General features: G+C 38.4%; 1 protein-coding gene across 1 annotated transcript in view; it reads left to right on the top strand.

The window, feature by feature from the left end:
* The window catches only part of CDYL (chromodomain protein, Y-like), a 60,353-nt gene that overhangs the window by 31,391 nt on the left and 11,812 nt on the right, over positions 1 to 17,150 (top strand). The window contains 1 exon segment of the mRNA XM_009704888.1: positions 4,889 to 4,917. Within this exon segment, the coding sequence (XP_009703190.1) occupies positions 4,889 to 4,917 (29 nt within the window).

The following is a 17,150-nucleotide window of genomic DNA, read 5'->3' as shown; positions in this document are numbered from 1 at the left end:
ATTTGACTATGGTCTGCACTTAAATGCCGATAATATCAGAGGAATCAGACTGGCTTTAATTCTCTTGCTGCAATCCTGCCAAATTCTAGCTTAACACCAAGCGTTGCAGGTCATCTCGGAGAATGACTGCTAGGGTTGGCCATAAACTCCCTTGGGCAGTCCAAAAGGTATTGCACAAAGTTTATTCAATAATAGCACCCATATTTAATTTAGATAGTATTTTGGTTGTGCTGAAACCAAGGAGATTAGCACTTTCCCCTGATGCGTGGCTGTTCATGTTCCTTATCCTTGGAGAAAAGGGAATTGTCATTTTTAATCTGATCATTCAGAAGTTTCCTCTTACCACGGGCTATTTTTCTCATCATTATTTTGAGACTGTTAGAAGGCTATCATTTCTTGTACCCAGTCATAGAGTCCAGTCTCCTGATTTGGAAGTATTTTACAAATAATGTATAAAACAGGAGTAATTTTCACATCAGTGAGGTCATTGCAGAAACGATCAGTTCAGAAAGGAGACTGCAATCCATAGGAACACTCTTACAAAGACCTTACGTAGCATGAGACCCGAAGCTTTGTGGCAGAGGTACAGATACATATTTTAGCTGTGGTTATGTCTTCCCAGACATTCAGGCATCTTCTCAGAAGAGGATTTCACCAACCCACCCCTACCCCCCAGGTTCATTCAAGGACACAGACTGAGAGCTCCCTGTCAGGACTGAAAGCAGCAGTTAGCCAAGAATTCATTGTCATTGTTCACAGTTTGCTAATCTGCACCTGATACCATCGGTCCACGTACCTTGTCTTTGTAGTCTGGCTTGTTGAAAAGAAACTGCCTTTAGGTCAGGACAAAAAAGACATAAATGCTACATAGTGTGATCACATATGCATCACAGAATACCAGGCAATAGGGCTGGAAGAGACCTTTGTCATCTAATCCATCCTCCTCTCCCCAGACTGCTCTGCAGATGCTGTTGTTGATTCAGTCAAATGGTTTTCACATGCAGGGAAATTCATCAAGGTCACTGGGAAACACCTGTAGCTCTGTGGTTAAAGAATGAGCCAGCTAGTAAAAAGGCCAGTAGCTGTTGTGTCACTGTGCAGAAATAAAAGCAAGGAACTGTAAAATGGAGGTAGGTGCTCTCTGAGGGTCATCTGGTGGAGCAGAAGGTGTTTTAGGTAGTGTGATAAAGTCAGAATGCCATCTGCTTTTGTAGGTGCCCTTAGGACATCAGAAATACTGGTAATTCCAGCTAGTCTAGGATGCAGGGGAAAAGAGTTTTAACGAAGGAAACTTTCAGTGAAAATAATTCATGTCTCTGGAGATGCTTGGTTTTCTGTTGAGCCATTTTTGCCTGTGAGGACTTCAAAATGGGAGAATTTGGTTTTGCTTTCAGAGTCTGGGTTGAATTTACTTGTTGTTGAAGTATTTAGTTGTATTGGAAGATTAAAAGACACCTCTTGAGCATATGATAAGGTGGAATTGCAACACAGGGTGGTGGATGTAGGTTATTTTAAATGGACCGTACTTCACCTTTTTTGCCTATGGGTCCTGGTTAATTGCCTGGTTGTGTAGTATGATCGTACAGGGCAATCGGCACTAGCTCATTGCTCGGCCTGCGTGGGACAAATGCTTTGGGTTTTGTAGAGGAATCTTGAGTGGGAGAGGGGTTGCTCAGCAATGCTTTTGGAAGGAAAAGAATTGCGAGAAGTTGTTGTTTCCAATTGCCTTGTGACCACTGACACATGTTGTTTTTTAAGTTATCAAAGTAGAGTGAAATCACTGACAGACCCTTTCAAAGACTGATCTTGAAACAGCACAGGCCTGAATTCAAGCCGTTGGTTCCTCTTTACTACATAAGGGAAGTATCTTTCCAATCTGAGAATTTAAGATTGAGTAATTTCTGGTTTTCAGCTAAACACACGTGGGACTAAAGTTATGATTAATTTTAAATTGACCTGTAGGATATAGTGTTGGGTTTGTTCTGCTTAAATTTTAACCTTCCTCAAGGAGAACCTAGTGAGTTAAATGCTGTATTAGTGTTTGCAAACTTTGTTATGTTTCTTGTTTATCTTTGCTAAAAGTAACATGAATAATATGTATTCAGATTTGTACAGCAAAAGAATTAAAACTGCTGCATTAATTCTAGTAATAAATGCTGTAATTATACTATTCCTGAATGGATATGGGCAACTTTTTTTTTTTTAAAACAATGGAAATTGTAACAAAAGCAGAGCTTAGAACAGGGAAGAGCAGAATCCCATTTACAAATGAGTCCAATTTTTTAAATCCACATCTGACTTTGTTTTGAAGCAGCATTTTTATTTTGGTTCAGAACAGTTTGAAAGATGTTACATAAAAGGAGCAAATCTGAAAACAAAAGAACCACCTGTTTGAGTGTTTTGTTTTATCTCTGGTTCACCCTCTGAGCCAAAATGCAGTATTTGCCTGCTTCTGCTCTTGACTGCTTCCTACTTCACAGTCATTATCACATTTGTTTTTCATATGTTACAGGGAACATACATAAGCTGGATGAAAAGGAAGGGGAAATTTTAAACTTTAAACCTTAATGTTTTAAAACGTGAACCAACCTAAAAGAAAGGGAAAGGCGTTGCTTGCTGGTGGGTATACATAGAGTGAGGCACGGTGTGAAAGACTTGTCTTTGGAAGAAGCAGTTGTGAGAGAACCTCCTGGAGCGGCACAGTGCGAGGCTCGCTCTGATAACGAAGCTGTTTGCTGGGCTGGTAAAGGTCTTTTCCAATCTAAACAATTTGACGATTAAGATCATCGAGTCCAATGTTAACCTAACACTGCTAAGTCCACCACTAAACCGTATTCCGAAGCACCACATCTACACGTCTTTTTAAATAATGGGCAACACGTCATGGCATGTAGGAGGAATGTGTTTTGACATGAAGTCTACTATTTACTGTAGCCATTAGTTCAGAAAGAACACCTTTCCCAACAGCTTTAGAGGCTGTATCAGTTGCACTGTTTTCTGTGTCCTTCAAAAGGCTGACAAAGTCAGCAACTAAACAATCCCAAATTGGCTTTTTGAGCACATATTGCTCTAATATAACTCTCAGAGATGTCAGGGCACTCTCTAACAACATTTTCCAGGGGCTTACTGGAGCATTTGTTAGACTGACTTGTGGAGCCTCAGCTCAAACATTAGTCTCCTTTCCTATTCCGTGCAGTTTACTCTAGAATTTATTATAGTCAAAACTCATGTTGCCAGGACAGTCCTGGACCTAGCAGGCAGGGAAGTCCCTGCTTGTGAAGAGGAGGTGATGAATGGTGACGCTTCCCTGACTGTCCCTGTTCGTGCTTCATCGCGCCGCAGGCTGTGGCTCAATGGGTGCGTGGCTTTACCTTCCACCTCACGCTAGCCCGTGTCTCAGCGGGATGTCCTGTCAGCTTCTGATGCTGTTTTCTTTTCTGTGACTGCTTTTCTCATTTCTTTGCTCTCTAGGTAAGCATTGATAAACCATAAATTGATGGCAGCAATGAAGTGTGCTGTATTTCCCTCACAAATACCTGCAACAGTTTTTCTCATGATTTTTCTGTTTGGGCAAGTTTAAAGAATTTACATCACAGGCTGTTTTCTACAGTATAAATAAATTAGTCCACAGATCTGTTCTAAACTACAAGTCACCTTATACTTGCAAAAGTAGTTCATAATCTAAATGTTTATTGTGGCCATGTAATTGAAATGTTGGAAGACAGGTTCACAGCAGCTGGGGATTTTTGAAGTGCTTTAGATTGTAAAGCATGAAAGAGTATGTAGCACTACAATGATACCTGTTCCCTGATGATTGCAATTCTGCCAGTTTCCTATGCAGATAAATCAGCAGCCTTGGAGTTTAGTTTGCAATACTGGGACTCAATCTCATCATTAAATAGTCTGCGTGTGGAAATACCTACTCTTTTCTGTAACTGTTATCTACTAGTCAGTACACTATTTAAACTGGAGAGAGATGTGTTGCATTTTTCTTTGGACATGCCTTTTGCATTACTCTCGGTTTCCTAGTCCTCTTTCTGCCACCCCCTCCCCACATGTTCTTGCTCCCGGCTGGGTCGGCAGCAGCACTCGGGAGCTGATCAAGCTGAAAGATAACCTGATGCACCCCACAAAAATGTTTGGCTTGTTCCTGCTGTTAAACTAATTTTGTCAGGTTTTGTGGGGTTTTTGGCATGTCTTCATTTGTTTATGGCAGTTTATTACTCATTTCTTGCTACTTAGTCATAAGTTGATATTTCTGTCCAAATAATGAGCCCAGAATAGGTAAACACTAATACTTTTGCCCAGATATTCTGCTGTAGTTGAATTATATTTAATGTTTTTCTTAAATTTTGTTTAGGATTCCAGTTGTCTTACTTAAGAATGGGAAAGGAAAGTCAAAGGGGATAAAAACATTGTTGATGGTAAATAGTTTTAAACTGGAATTTGGTTTGAGTTTGGAAGCTCTCGTGGAATTGTTCAGCAGATGTATGGGTGGAGGGAGAGAAGGTATTAAGGAACCCAGCTGCCTTGTTTCTGGGTTAGGCAGAAATACCTGCAACAAATGACTTGTTTCTGGTCTGGCAGACTATACAGGGAAGAAACAGAGCAGTGAAGGGAAACAAATCTTCATTTTCATGTTATGTAAACTAGATCAGCACTTCAGTACCGATAAGGAATTCGGTATGTGCTGCTTGCCCAGATCACAGGGGTATGGGTGAGGCTCATGGAAGGTCCTTGGCTGATTTTCCTGAACTTACCAGCTGAACGGAGTGCCTGTCTGCTGGCGAGAACAACCGAGCCCAAGGACAGACGTGCGGCAGACTTCTTCCTCCTTGTAGCAGGGGTGGACTTGGTTAATGCATTTGCAGTGTTGGTCTCCTCTGAGCCAGCATGTGATTGTGCTGCTGCTTGCTCGTAGTCTCCTCTGGTTTGAAAGAAGCAGGGAGGGGAGAGAGGAAGGAAAAAGTAATTGATTTTGATTTTTTTTTTTTAAACAAAACATCACATTCATTCTTTTAGAAATTTCAGTAAGCATATAATTTCGTTCAAGAACTAATGAACAAGTAAGATGATCCCACTACAGCATTTTTGTTAATTATAATGATTTAAAAGAACAACTTGAAGATAAATTCCTTTGAGATGTAGATAGTATTTTAACTGAGCTGTAGGGGGAAATATCTGATGGTGTGCTATCTTCTGTGATGTAGCTATATTGGAAAAGTCATCTGCCATAGTAATAAAAAATGGACAAGGTGTTTGGGGTTGTACATCAGTGATTTATAGGTAAAAATAGAATAGAAAACTGTGATATCTTTGTTTCAGTTAACTGTTGATCTTATGGCAACATACTAGTGATATGGGAATGTATTCTGAGATCAAATGGAGGTGCAGGGTTTATTATAACTCCGTATGTCAAACTCCCAATGACAGAGAATGTTACTATTCTTATCGTACCATAACACCAAAATCTTTGTTTTTACTAACTTCTACTTTTTGGCATCAATAGAAACTTTCATGTTTTAGGATCTTATAAAGTAAAATTAATCTTACATTGAAAAGTAACAATTTTCTATCTATTTCCAACTTTATATCACTAAGAATAATTCTATGTGTACAGCTTTGATGCTGAGCAAAATAGGGTTGCTCCTGTGTTGAGATATTATTTTAAAATCCTGAAACTTACATTAGGTGTAGGTATATATGATAGGGAAGCTTCTGATGCATGTCTTGTAATGGTATGAAACTGCAAAATATTGGTAAAATATATGGCAAGTAGTGAGTGAATTCTTCTAAGAAGGTGAAATTTCTCAGCAGTAGAGTATGGCTCTCCTGATTATTGCTTTGGATTCCCAGTAGGTTTTAATTGGAAGGACACTTCTGAAATATGACTTTGAGAGCAGTCTTGTTTATAAACAGAAATAAACTGCAGAGGTTTAAGGGTTTTTTAAAAAAAAAAAATTTTTTTTTCCAACTCTATATGAAACTACATCAATACAAATTTTATTATTCAATGTACCTTCCAAATTTTCTAGTCTTTAAGCAAGCAAGCCTCAGAGGTGTTTCACTTACTATGATACATTTCCTACATAATCACATTTGTCTCTTTCTCTTTTTTCTTTTTTCTTTTTTTTTTTTTTTACCTGTCAGTCGGCAATCTTTCCATGTTCAAGCCTTTTAGTCTGTCACTTGTTATATGTACAATATAGTCATACTCATTATCAGTCTTTTCTGGTTTCTTATGGCATGCTGATTTCACCACTAATATTTTAATTGACTTTGTAACTTACGCTACATTTCACTCTTATTTTTGGGCTAATTCTCCCCTCTCTTTTTTTTTTTTATTTATCATTGGAAAAAGAATGTCTTTAGCTTCTGTAACTATGAGAACTTTAGAGTTTTACTTTGCATTTCTAATACCCGTTCTTTATCTGTTTTAGCATCTCCCTGTATTCTTCCCAGTGTTCTTTACTTCCTATTTTCTTGTAAGTATAGCATATTCTATTTTTCCCCTCAGTTCTTATTGACCTGTTTAACCATGTGGAGTTAATTGAAGCTATATGTCATTCCTGAAGAAAATAGTTCAATTACTGTATTGGTTTAGTTCCATTTATACACCCTCTCCCTATGACTGGGATATCTTGCTATTTGTCTAAAAAGTATTTAACGCCCTATCTTTTTACATAACACATCTAAAATTGCACAGAATTCATCTTGGTAGAAACTAAATTTCAATTCCATTTGCTGATACTGTCCTGTTTCTATTTACTTAGTGATGGGAATCTGACTCGAACAGGTGGGTCCCTGGCAGGTTTCAGGAAACAATCAATCATGGAATTCATCTATCATTTTGTCTCATCTGTGAGATGTTTTAAATGGTTTCCAAATTAAAGTTGAGCTCACAATTGTGACTAGTTATGTAGTAGTCCTGGGTTTTTTTGTGTACGTGATCTTTGCTTTACTCAATAGTAATTCTGTCTTTTATGTAGTGACTTCCTCTGATATTTTTGGTTTCTCTGTATGTTCTTGACGGATTGTTTCCTAAGGCAAGATTCAGCATTTTAGGCACCTACTGTATCTAAAGATGTTCAGAGCCTGTCACCCGTGAACTACCTCTTAGTAAATGTAAGTCTGAGCACAGCTGTATGAACTTCCCGATGAACATCTGAGGCTCCAGTGCTGGACTTTGGAATTGCAGCAATTGGAGTAGCAACAATTCCCAAGCCCAAAATTTCAAATGGAGATCATCTTTTCTTTCTTTCTTTTTTTTTTTTTTCTCCTTCCTCCCTGCTTTCTCAAATTTCCAGGTTGTGGCCCCAAGTCCTTCCAGGCACTTGCAGTGATAATATTTAAAAAGAAAAAAAAAAAAATCTACATATTGACTCTTGAACTATTATATCACCAGTATGACTCCTGTGAAAAGATGTGCTCCTACCTCCATCTCCAAATAGTCAAATAAACCTTACTTTCCTATTGCTAGCTACACAAGCAATAAAATTCTCTCTGAGGCCACTGCATACTTTGATTTAAAGCATCAAATATGATGTACTTTGTTCTTGGTTTTGTGTAGCAACAGGCGTTATGGTACCAAACGAAGCCTCCCTTGTTTTTGGTGTGGTTGATAGTAGTTGCTAAGTCCTGGTGTCTGAGATAGATCTAAACTGGTTTGTCTTTTTTAAACTTGTTCTGAAATTTGCCTTAAACCACATTGGTTTTTCTGTTGGTTGGGGTTTTTTTTTCCTCTGCCACATCTGTAACTTCCTAATTTCTGCACCATCCCCACCCCCATTAAAATTTCAGCCTCCTAATATTAGTCTTCATAATCTCTTTGAGGCTGTGGTTTCATATTAATATATCAGCGCTCATGAAATAATATGTCCCACTTAAATATCATAGAGCTTATTCCATTGCTTCCTTAGCTATCTCTTCTGTCTAGCAATAGTATCAATATTGCTGCTTGTACTTTAATCTAGATACATATAATTTATGTAAAGAAAAAAAAAAATAATCCAGTACTTCAGAAAAGCAGAATTTTACAAGGGAAGGTAGCTCTTGGGGATTGGGATCACCTGTAACTAATAATCCTGGCTTCTGGACTGACTTGCTCTGTAGCCTGAGGGAAGCCACTTTTGCAGCTCTGCACCATTTTCTATGTATGGCAGCATGTGTTAACTACTTCATTCGTGCTTTATGGAGTTATCAGTTTAGGGGTTTTTGTCTGTGAGATTTTCCCTTTGATAGACTGTTCATAAATATGACAACAGTCAATGAAGTAGAAAGCCTAAGGTCTTAAAAAGAAGCTGATTGCTTCCCTCAGCAATATGAAGAGTCTGCCCCACCACTGCCCATGCATGTGGGACCCTTCCTGCTGGGTCAGGCCAACTCGCTGCCTCCAGTTCCTCCCCACTGCTGGCTGCGATCAGAGTGTTGCCCTCTCTGTTCACTGCTTTTCGCTGTCGTTATTTGCTTGTGATTTACCCTGGGCATGTGTTTTTTTCTATTTGCTTGTTTACCGCTATATTCTTGATTTCAAAATTTGATGAAAATGTGTTCTTATGATGTGCGTTTTCCTGAGACTCACGGCCGTGTTCAAGATCTTTGCTGTCTCTGCAAATCCCACTATGTAGACAACCGTACCGTTTGTACTAGGGTCAAGCTGATGTGCAGACAAATGCCTCCTGTGTTTTCTGGTAGTTGCCTGCAGTGATACAGGACAAAGCCTAATTGAGGGAGGATGTCATATCAGTTTTCTTCATGCAAAGCATCTGATAAAAGTCTTTTACTCTCGGTGGTGTCCTACTGTTGAATTTAAGATTTTCTGGGTTTTTGATTTGTTTTGGTCTTGTTTTGGTTTGGGTTTTTTTAATTATTTAATATAGGAAGAAAAAAGAATTCTGGGTGTTCTACATGAGTTCTCCAATTCAGGCATGTCCTCACATACATGTGATTTATTTCTCCCCAACATTATAAATTTGGCAAGGTGAATCACTGTTCTGAATTACTCTTTCAGTTCAGAGCATCTGACTATCCAGTACTTGTTGCATGGGATACCCAGATACCTTTCATCATCCTGCTTTTAATGTGGGAGTGTTTTCCCAGAATATCAGGAAAACTGGCAGGGATGTGGCCTCTAGAACAATTTGTGAATGCCTCTTTAGATGCGGTGTAAATAGCAGTTGTGTGCTTTGCCTAAAGGCAGGGTCTTTCAGAAATCTTGGCTCAAATCCTTGTCTCTCCAGTGGCGACTACTTTCCGTTGGGTACCTCTGAATCAAACACAAGAACCTGCTTGGCACAGGCATTTCTGAAGTTGCTGTTCATCAGAAGACTCTAGAGCTGTGTTTACAATTCCTGGAGACCTCTAACCTTCTTTTCACCCATACTTTCTCCTCCTGGTGCCAATGCCCAGCTCTCTTGATTATTTTATTTTTTTTTTCCCTCCACAACCTTCAGGCAGCAGAAGTGCTCCAGGAGCTAGCAGCCCTCTTGCTTAAGCTTAAGTGCAAGGCTCAGGACTAAACACTCAGCACTGCAATATTTAGTTTTTTCTAAGAGATACCCAAAAGCCGCAAACGAAGACTCAAGAGACTCCTCCCTTGTGCTTCCCCCTCCCACCCCAGCCAGTTATTTCTGTCAAGGTCAGTAATTTCTGTTAAGAGGGTGTTGCTGCAGAGCAGATTCCCTGTGTTAGTAGCAGCCAGCACCATTATGTATTGCAGGTTACCCAGGTATAGGGTATTGCTGGCCGTGTTAAGGCACACAGCTACGTGTACTTGTGTACTGGAAGATGGACTCTCTGCTGCGAGCTCTTAGTGTGATCTCTCTACCTGTCGCCTCTTAAGGAACCTGCTGGTGAATATTTTCTGTTATCTGCTGCTGAGATATCTTCTGTTAATAGCAGACATTGGACAGTGGCTGGGAAGACACATGTCCCTCCTTGAGGAAGATCTGTAAAAACAGAGGTGCTTCTTCCTAGCAGGGATGCTTACTCCAGATACTCTGAGCCCTCATCTTAGGCTCTCCTGTAAAGCTTAATACATACCCATCAGTGTCCTGAACCTCTGAAAGTCCTCTAACCTTCTCTCTCTGCTACTTTCCTATGTTGAAAAGCCAAATGTTTTTGGGGGACAGTTATGAATGGAGCGTTTGCAAAGTCTGGTATTGAAAGCCTCATCTAGGTGATAAGAATGAAATGTGAGTACTTATTGACATGTTGTTTTCAAAAAGAAGGTAAATGAAAGTATTCTGCCAACATAGTGGTGCTATAGCCATCTAACTAAATCTCATTAATAGTTTAGCTAAAACATTTTAGAAAGTTTTTATGTCCTTACAAGAATTATGTCATGTTTACATGACATGTGTATGTTCATGTCTACACAGGGAACTGCCTGGGATGTCTTTTGGCAGTATCTGTTCTAGGCTAGCCTTACATTAGGGCACTCTTATTCCACAGGAAGAGAGCGATTTTTTTTTTTTTTTTTAGATCGCTTTGGGGATTGGATTAAATTGCAATGAAGTGCTCTTAATATAGAATGTGTTCACCTTAGGAGTTAGTGTGAAATAACTGGGTATACTTCAAGTTTAAACTTTAGCCTATTTTGAGATAGCTTTCCTCTGTAGATGAGCCCCAAGAGATGTCCTTACTTAACTCTCAAATTTGAGTGCATTTGGAATGAATGCTGCGGTATCATAACCTGCAGCTCCAAGAATATCAAGATAGGAGGGTTCTTCCTTCTGAAATGTTCCGGGTATTAAAAGGCCTCAAAAAGGAGTCTGTAACCTGGGGAAGGTTTTTCTTATTTGTACTTATTGGTGACAAAAAATATACAACTAAGTCTTTGCTTCCTCCATCAAATACTTTGGTGCATCCTACTGTGAAATATGTCTGGGATTTCTTGACTGGAGTAATATCAGAGGCACTTAGGAATTTCTGTATATATGTTTTTCCTTACAGTCACCTTGAATAACAGCTAAAATGGTGAGACATGCACTGTTTTCTATTTGTCAGTAGTATCCCAACTATAGATTCAATGGAAGAAAAATCACTCCAAAATGAGTCTAAAACTGCAGTTGGAAGGGGAAAAGAGAGTAATCCTAATTTATCTTGATGCAATGATAAAGGAGGAAAAAGAATTTGCTCACCTGAAGAGTGTTTGTTTATATATTTCTGGTGAAATAATAAGAACGGAGGTATATTTGGAAAGCCTTTTGCGGTTGCTAGGAGGGGGACATTTTTTTTTCCACTGTAAGACTGTGGAAAGTTTACTTACTACCTTATGCATAAAAATGCACAGTTTCTTTTTGAAGGCAGTAAAACTTAATCAGACTTTTTAAGATTTGTTGCCAAATTACATATTTTTAATGTTATCCTTGTTGTTTTTATGGGCATGGTCTTAACAAGTGTTAGGTCTAGTATTTTGTTATTACCATCTTTTTAAAGCATGTAAACTTTCTTTTATTTCCACTTATCTGACATGACTTAAAATAATCAGACTAAGGTAAACCTATTTAACTTGAGGGTAGAGAAATGCCATTTTCTCTTGTACTGATTGCCCACTTTCAGTAGTAACATTTTATGTTCTGATTAGTTGCATTTTGGGTTGGCATTATGAGTTTATCTTTACATGGATGCTTACCATCTGAGAAGGAAAGACATTCAAAGACCAAAATAATTAAATAGCCTGTAACCTACTAAAGTTCAATATGACCAGTAACGCTGCTCTCTCCCTAACAGTATCATTGTAAACATAAATGTATTTGACTGATGCTGTAAGTAATCAAAGAAATAGAGAAAACTATCTACAAAGGGGAAAAAATGGCTACTCTAGACCATATTACTCTGTGTGACATGGCAGCCAAGACAAAAACTGGTGTAGGATGGAAAAACATTTAATTGAGTAGAGAAATATTACCAAGGGTACATGTGTGTATGTGTGTGTTTCTCTTTTCATGTTAATTTTGTTCACAACTGTGTCCTGTTAGAAATGTAGATTTTATAGGAGCAATGTTTCAAAGTGACATTTAATATTAACACCCATACAAACTATATGGAAAAGGGCAGGAATTAAAGGGCATGAGAAAAAGGGTTTTTAGGAATTGAAGATAGATGCTGTCAATCAAGCCTGCCAGCCACTGCCGGACTGTTTACTGCTGAGTCGTAGTGACCTATTGCTGATGTTCCACCAAGTACTGCTGCAATAATTTGCCAGTTAATGACATATTTGCAAAAACAACAGAAGATGGTTGAAGAACATCTAATGGGTTCCTGTGTAACTATTTCCTTGAAATAGAATCGAGACGTGATTAACTTTATTAGAAAAGATAAAGTTACAGAACACACACACGCTCTCTCTCCCAACAGTAAGAGTTTTGAGGAGGTTTCAACAGGAGCGGCAGGGTACCACAGTGACCAGCAGCCCATAATTTGAAGAACTATTGCCCTTTCCCCACCCCACTCCCCCCAGGCATCTTTGGGGATGCCTGTTCCAATGCTGGGGTATGCAAAGCTTATTATGGGTTGCACTGTTATTTTGTGCACTGCGTCGATGTAACACCAAATTCTGGTGTATATACTTAACTACAGTATATCTTTCTTTCATAAATGACCTATACCTTCTGAGCACTGTTTCAGAAACACAGAGCAAAACAGTATTTTAGGTGAAATGTACAATAAATTCAGATTTTTTTTCTTCTTACATTTATAGTGATATTTCAAAGGAAGCTGGAACTTTCATTTGATTCCAAAATGTAACTGCTGTAAATATGTATACTCAGACAAAAAATGGACACAATATTGTTGTGTGGGGTTTTTTGGTTTGTTTTTTTTTAAGAACCCTCATTTTGGATTTCTATAATTGGTGCCAATACACTACAATTCTAAGAAATATTTGCTGTGTAATTGCTGAAGCAGAGGTGGAAAAATTACTGGAAACTGTTAATATATTACATTTATGTTGCCGCATCACCGTCTGGGGTTGGTGTCTCGTGTGAAATATTTGATGTAGTGCAGAGTTAAGACTGAAAAAGCTTAACAGTGTTGACAGAGCTTGCTAGTACGTATGAACACAGCAAAACACCACTGTTCACAGGCAAAAAGGGAACATGAGGCAACCTGTACTGGGCAACTAATGTATACTATAAAGCAATGAAAGTATAGAAAGAACTTTGGAAAAAATACCACTTCTAGCACTGAGATTTGGGGGGAGGGGGGGTATTTTAAATTTTTTTAATTTAATTTCTTTTCCCAGTAAGTTTTGCAGATCATATTTTTCTCTCTGCAGTACTTGACTTGTAATCAATTACAATTGCGGTGTTATTTTTGTAATTGACACTTCAAAAAATTGTTGATGCTGGTGTTTGTTTATTTGCTTATTCAAATGGGATGCTTTTTATTAACCATTTTGTCACTTAGTGTAGGAGAGGACATGGTTGGTGCGTAAGGGTACAGGAAAGGCATAAGGGTTCCTGAAGCTCCTTGTGAGCACTGCAGGCTTATCTGAAAATACTGAGTGATTTTGTGATTAAAATGAGAGATTATTTTCAGTGTAGATGAATGCCAAGCAATGAGGAGGGGATAAAGCAGACTTCTAGGCAAAACTATGCCTATAGCAAAACATAAAACCGTGCCTGGACAATGACTGGTTCTGGAAAAGGGCATTGGGTTTGTTAGAGGTAGTTTTTTGCAAACACCTGCTCAGTGTTAGTTTAAAAAAATTTTGTTAGAAATTATTATGGAAAAGGAGTAGGCTTGAATATGCCATGTTATAAATCCCCATCTTGAATACCATGTGCCATTTTGGACCCTGTTTGGACCCCTTGGACCCCCCCAAGATTTCGTAGAAGAGAAAGAGGCATGGAGAAGAATGACAGACTTGGACTGGCTTCTGGAAGAAGAAAGGGTAAATAAGATTGGGACTAATCAATTCGGAGAAGGGATGTGGTGAAAGGGATGAAGAAAGTAAAGACATATGTTGCAGAACTTAGTGCCAAAAGATACTTTGGAAGACAAAACCATAGTGGTTCCAAAAGTAAATTGGACGACCCCATGGGGGATAAGGTTTTAATTGCCTGGGTTTGGGTGCAGCCTATGGTCTGGGCATGCAGATTTTAGGAATTGCTAAATTTCTGGTGGCTGGAGTTGGGGAAAATACTCAGACATCATTGTCCACACCTCCCATCTTCTTCTGCTTGTGCCTTAGACATCTGTGTTAAGCCTTTCAGGAACAGCATGCTCTGTCAGACAAACCTTTGAATTAAGAGTACCACCACTAGTACATGTGTACTCGAAAAGAAGCGTGCAAAAGAAGCTTGGCTGTTTTTAGAGCACCTGTTTGGATGTGTCCCCAGTATCGTTGCAGAGAGGGGAGTGTTCGTATTCAAGGCTTGCTGTGTAAGCTGAACTGAACTTCTCAAGAATTTGGGAGGCAGTAACAGTGAGGCACGAATAGCTTGGAGAGGAGCTTGGGACTCTAACTTTTGGATTGTTCTGAAGTTGTCTGTTACTTGTTCTTAACTCTGTTTATCTAGATGTCTGGCATAGTGCATTTTAATTGTTATCCCCCTCGTATTTTGGAGAGGTGACTTTTTCTGTCTTCTGCCAGCAGAATGGGGATGATGATACCTTTGCTGTTCTGCCCCTTTTCCTACTTCTATATTTTATGGCTGTCTTCCTTTTGAATAAGATCAGTCCTTTCTTATCTGTTGCCCATAGCTTTTTTTTTTTTTTCTCTCTAAGAGCAGCTGCATGAAAATGGTGAGTGTTACCAGGTTTTGGTCAGTGGCTGCAAAACCAAGTAGTCCTCTTAATTTCATTTTGCATCTGTATGGTGAAGCTTTGTGCAGTAGTAGTATGTCTTCACCCTTGAGAAGATCACGTTAATTAACAGTTTGCAGTTGGAAGGGTTTTTTATACTGTAAGAGCTGTTTGTTTACCTCTTAAACATAGTTCTGCATTAGTTGACGATATCCAGGGTAAATTGTCTTTTTTCCAAGCCTTTATTGTTTTTGGAAGGCTCAGTTTGAAAGGAAAGGGCTGTGGTATTTTGTTTGTCTTTGATACTCTATCTCCATTAACATATTGAAACGCAGAACTGCTTTTGGTTTGTTACGAGATCTGTATTTTAAAATTGTAAAATATAGTTTTAATTAACCTGAAAACAAGTAACCTCAATGCAGAACTTTCATGTGAGGAAATCTATGGCGATACAGTTAATTCTCTCTGGCACTTGTTTAAATTTTCATCTTCATTTGCTGCAACATATACCCAAGACTGTCCGGTGATGCAACCTTTGCCTATTTATATATAGCGTGAAGTACTGCCTTATGTCTCTGAGTCGTCTCCTCACTTTTGAGGACCGAATGCCAAAAGAAAAGACCTCCCTGTGCTTTAAGGTGTGGAAGGTCACAAACTTCCAGTGATAAGGACAAACAGTAACGAACGCGTTTTACCTCTGTTGGTGCCGTTTGCTAATCCGTACCAGCTGGCTGAATCTCCCTGCGCAGAGGTACGGTTTCTAAAGCTGACGGGTTTTTGATTCCAGTCTAAGTATCCTAAAAGCGTGTTTATGAGATTGGATGTAGGAGAATTCTTCCACTGAACTGCAGCTGTCCCTTCTTTGCGGTTTGAAATTGCAACTATTGACAAGTGCAGACAGTTTATATAAAAACTCAGAAGGTATCTTGCCAATTCAATAAGCATGAAAAGTGGCGTGTGGTGTTTACATCTTGGTCTCTCTTGCCAAAAGTTTTGTCTCTCAAAGTGTATAATCGTTACCTCTTAGATCTCAAAAGTAATTTTCTGGTATTTGAGTATGTGTCTGGAAGTATGAGCCATGGGAAAAGATCTACTGAAAGCTCTTACACAAGTTTACTAACTTTTTTTTTTTTTTTGGCTTAGTCTGGACTATTGTGCTCTCCTGGTTCTCGGTTTTTTTCGGTATGGCGAGGACAAAAGCCATAAAATCTTCTATCACGGTTTAGAAATCGGAGATAATTTCAGTTGTTTTAACTTACCTTTCCCATGGAAAAACAAACCATTGTGACCAGTGATACCATTTCATCTTGCGTTCCTAATGAAATATGGGGCAACAGTGGTGTTCCTGCAAATTCCCCTTGAAGGGAATTCTTTTAAAGGAATGTAATCAACATAGTGTCGTTTACAAGGGAAAAGTATCAAAAGTAACTCTCATCAATTTCATATTTGGTACACATAAAACTTTTATTTATTCTGCTGAAATGAAAAAAGGGATTTGATAAGCCATGACAAATTCAGGAATACATGTGGAACTTCTGTGACAATATAAAATGTTATTTTTCCATTTCATTTTGTTCACTTCTGTCTCTGAGACTGATCACAAACTGAATTCAGTTTCTTACTCTTCACTTTAAACAATTGAAAAATCTTGTTGTCGTTAACTTCTTCACAAAAAGTGATATGGTAAGAGGATTGAATCACTAATACAAGAAATGCTTAAAGTAATAAAACCTTATTATTGTATAGCTCTTTTGACAGACAGCTTCCCTATTTAATGATAAGAGGTTTATGATCAGAAACTTATTTATTTAAACATTTAATGTAAATACTTTATTTATATCTGAATGCAGTTTCTGAAATACAAGCAGAAAAACGTATAATGTTCTAAAGTTTTATTTTGATAGTCTTTCTCTTAATCTCTCTCTCACACTTCGTATGAGTCAAAGTAAGCAACATGTGAATGCAGTCAAAATGTGGAGATATAGGATATTCTGGTTATTTAGGCAAGTCTAATGTCTTCACTGGACCCACAAGCGTTTCAAGTGTCTTGTAAAAAAAAAAAAATTCATAGCATTGCATATTATTAGAACTGTAAAATTAGAACTTCTTCAGAAAGATAATGAAGAATGAAGCAAGATCTACTGATGGCATTTAATAAACAATTTACTTATCCGTGTTTTAACTGTACTTTTTAGGACCCAATGTGCATGATGTCCTGAAGTACCTGTTTGTGAGATAAGGGTTGTGGGTTTCCAATAGATTTTAATAAAGTCTCAGACCTCAGTTTTTGGGAAAAGGCTTTCAAAACTTTTCTGTCTTGGCCTGCAATACATTTTTCCAACATTTTTAACCCTACTGTCCCCTCCCCCTACGCATACTCCATTACTTTAATCTGACAA

Source organism: Cariama cristata, unplaced genomic scaffold (assembly GCF_000690535.1).
Source record: "Cariama cristata isolate BGI_N322 unplaced genomic scaffold, ASM69053v1 scaffold2780, whole genome shotgun sequence".
Taxonomy (NCBI): Eukaryota; Metazoa; Chordata; class Aves; order Cariamiformes; family Cariamidae; genus Cariama; species Cariama cristata.
Note: the sequence above shows the minus strand (reverse complement) of the source record. Positions and strands in the feature narration are given on the sequence as shown.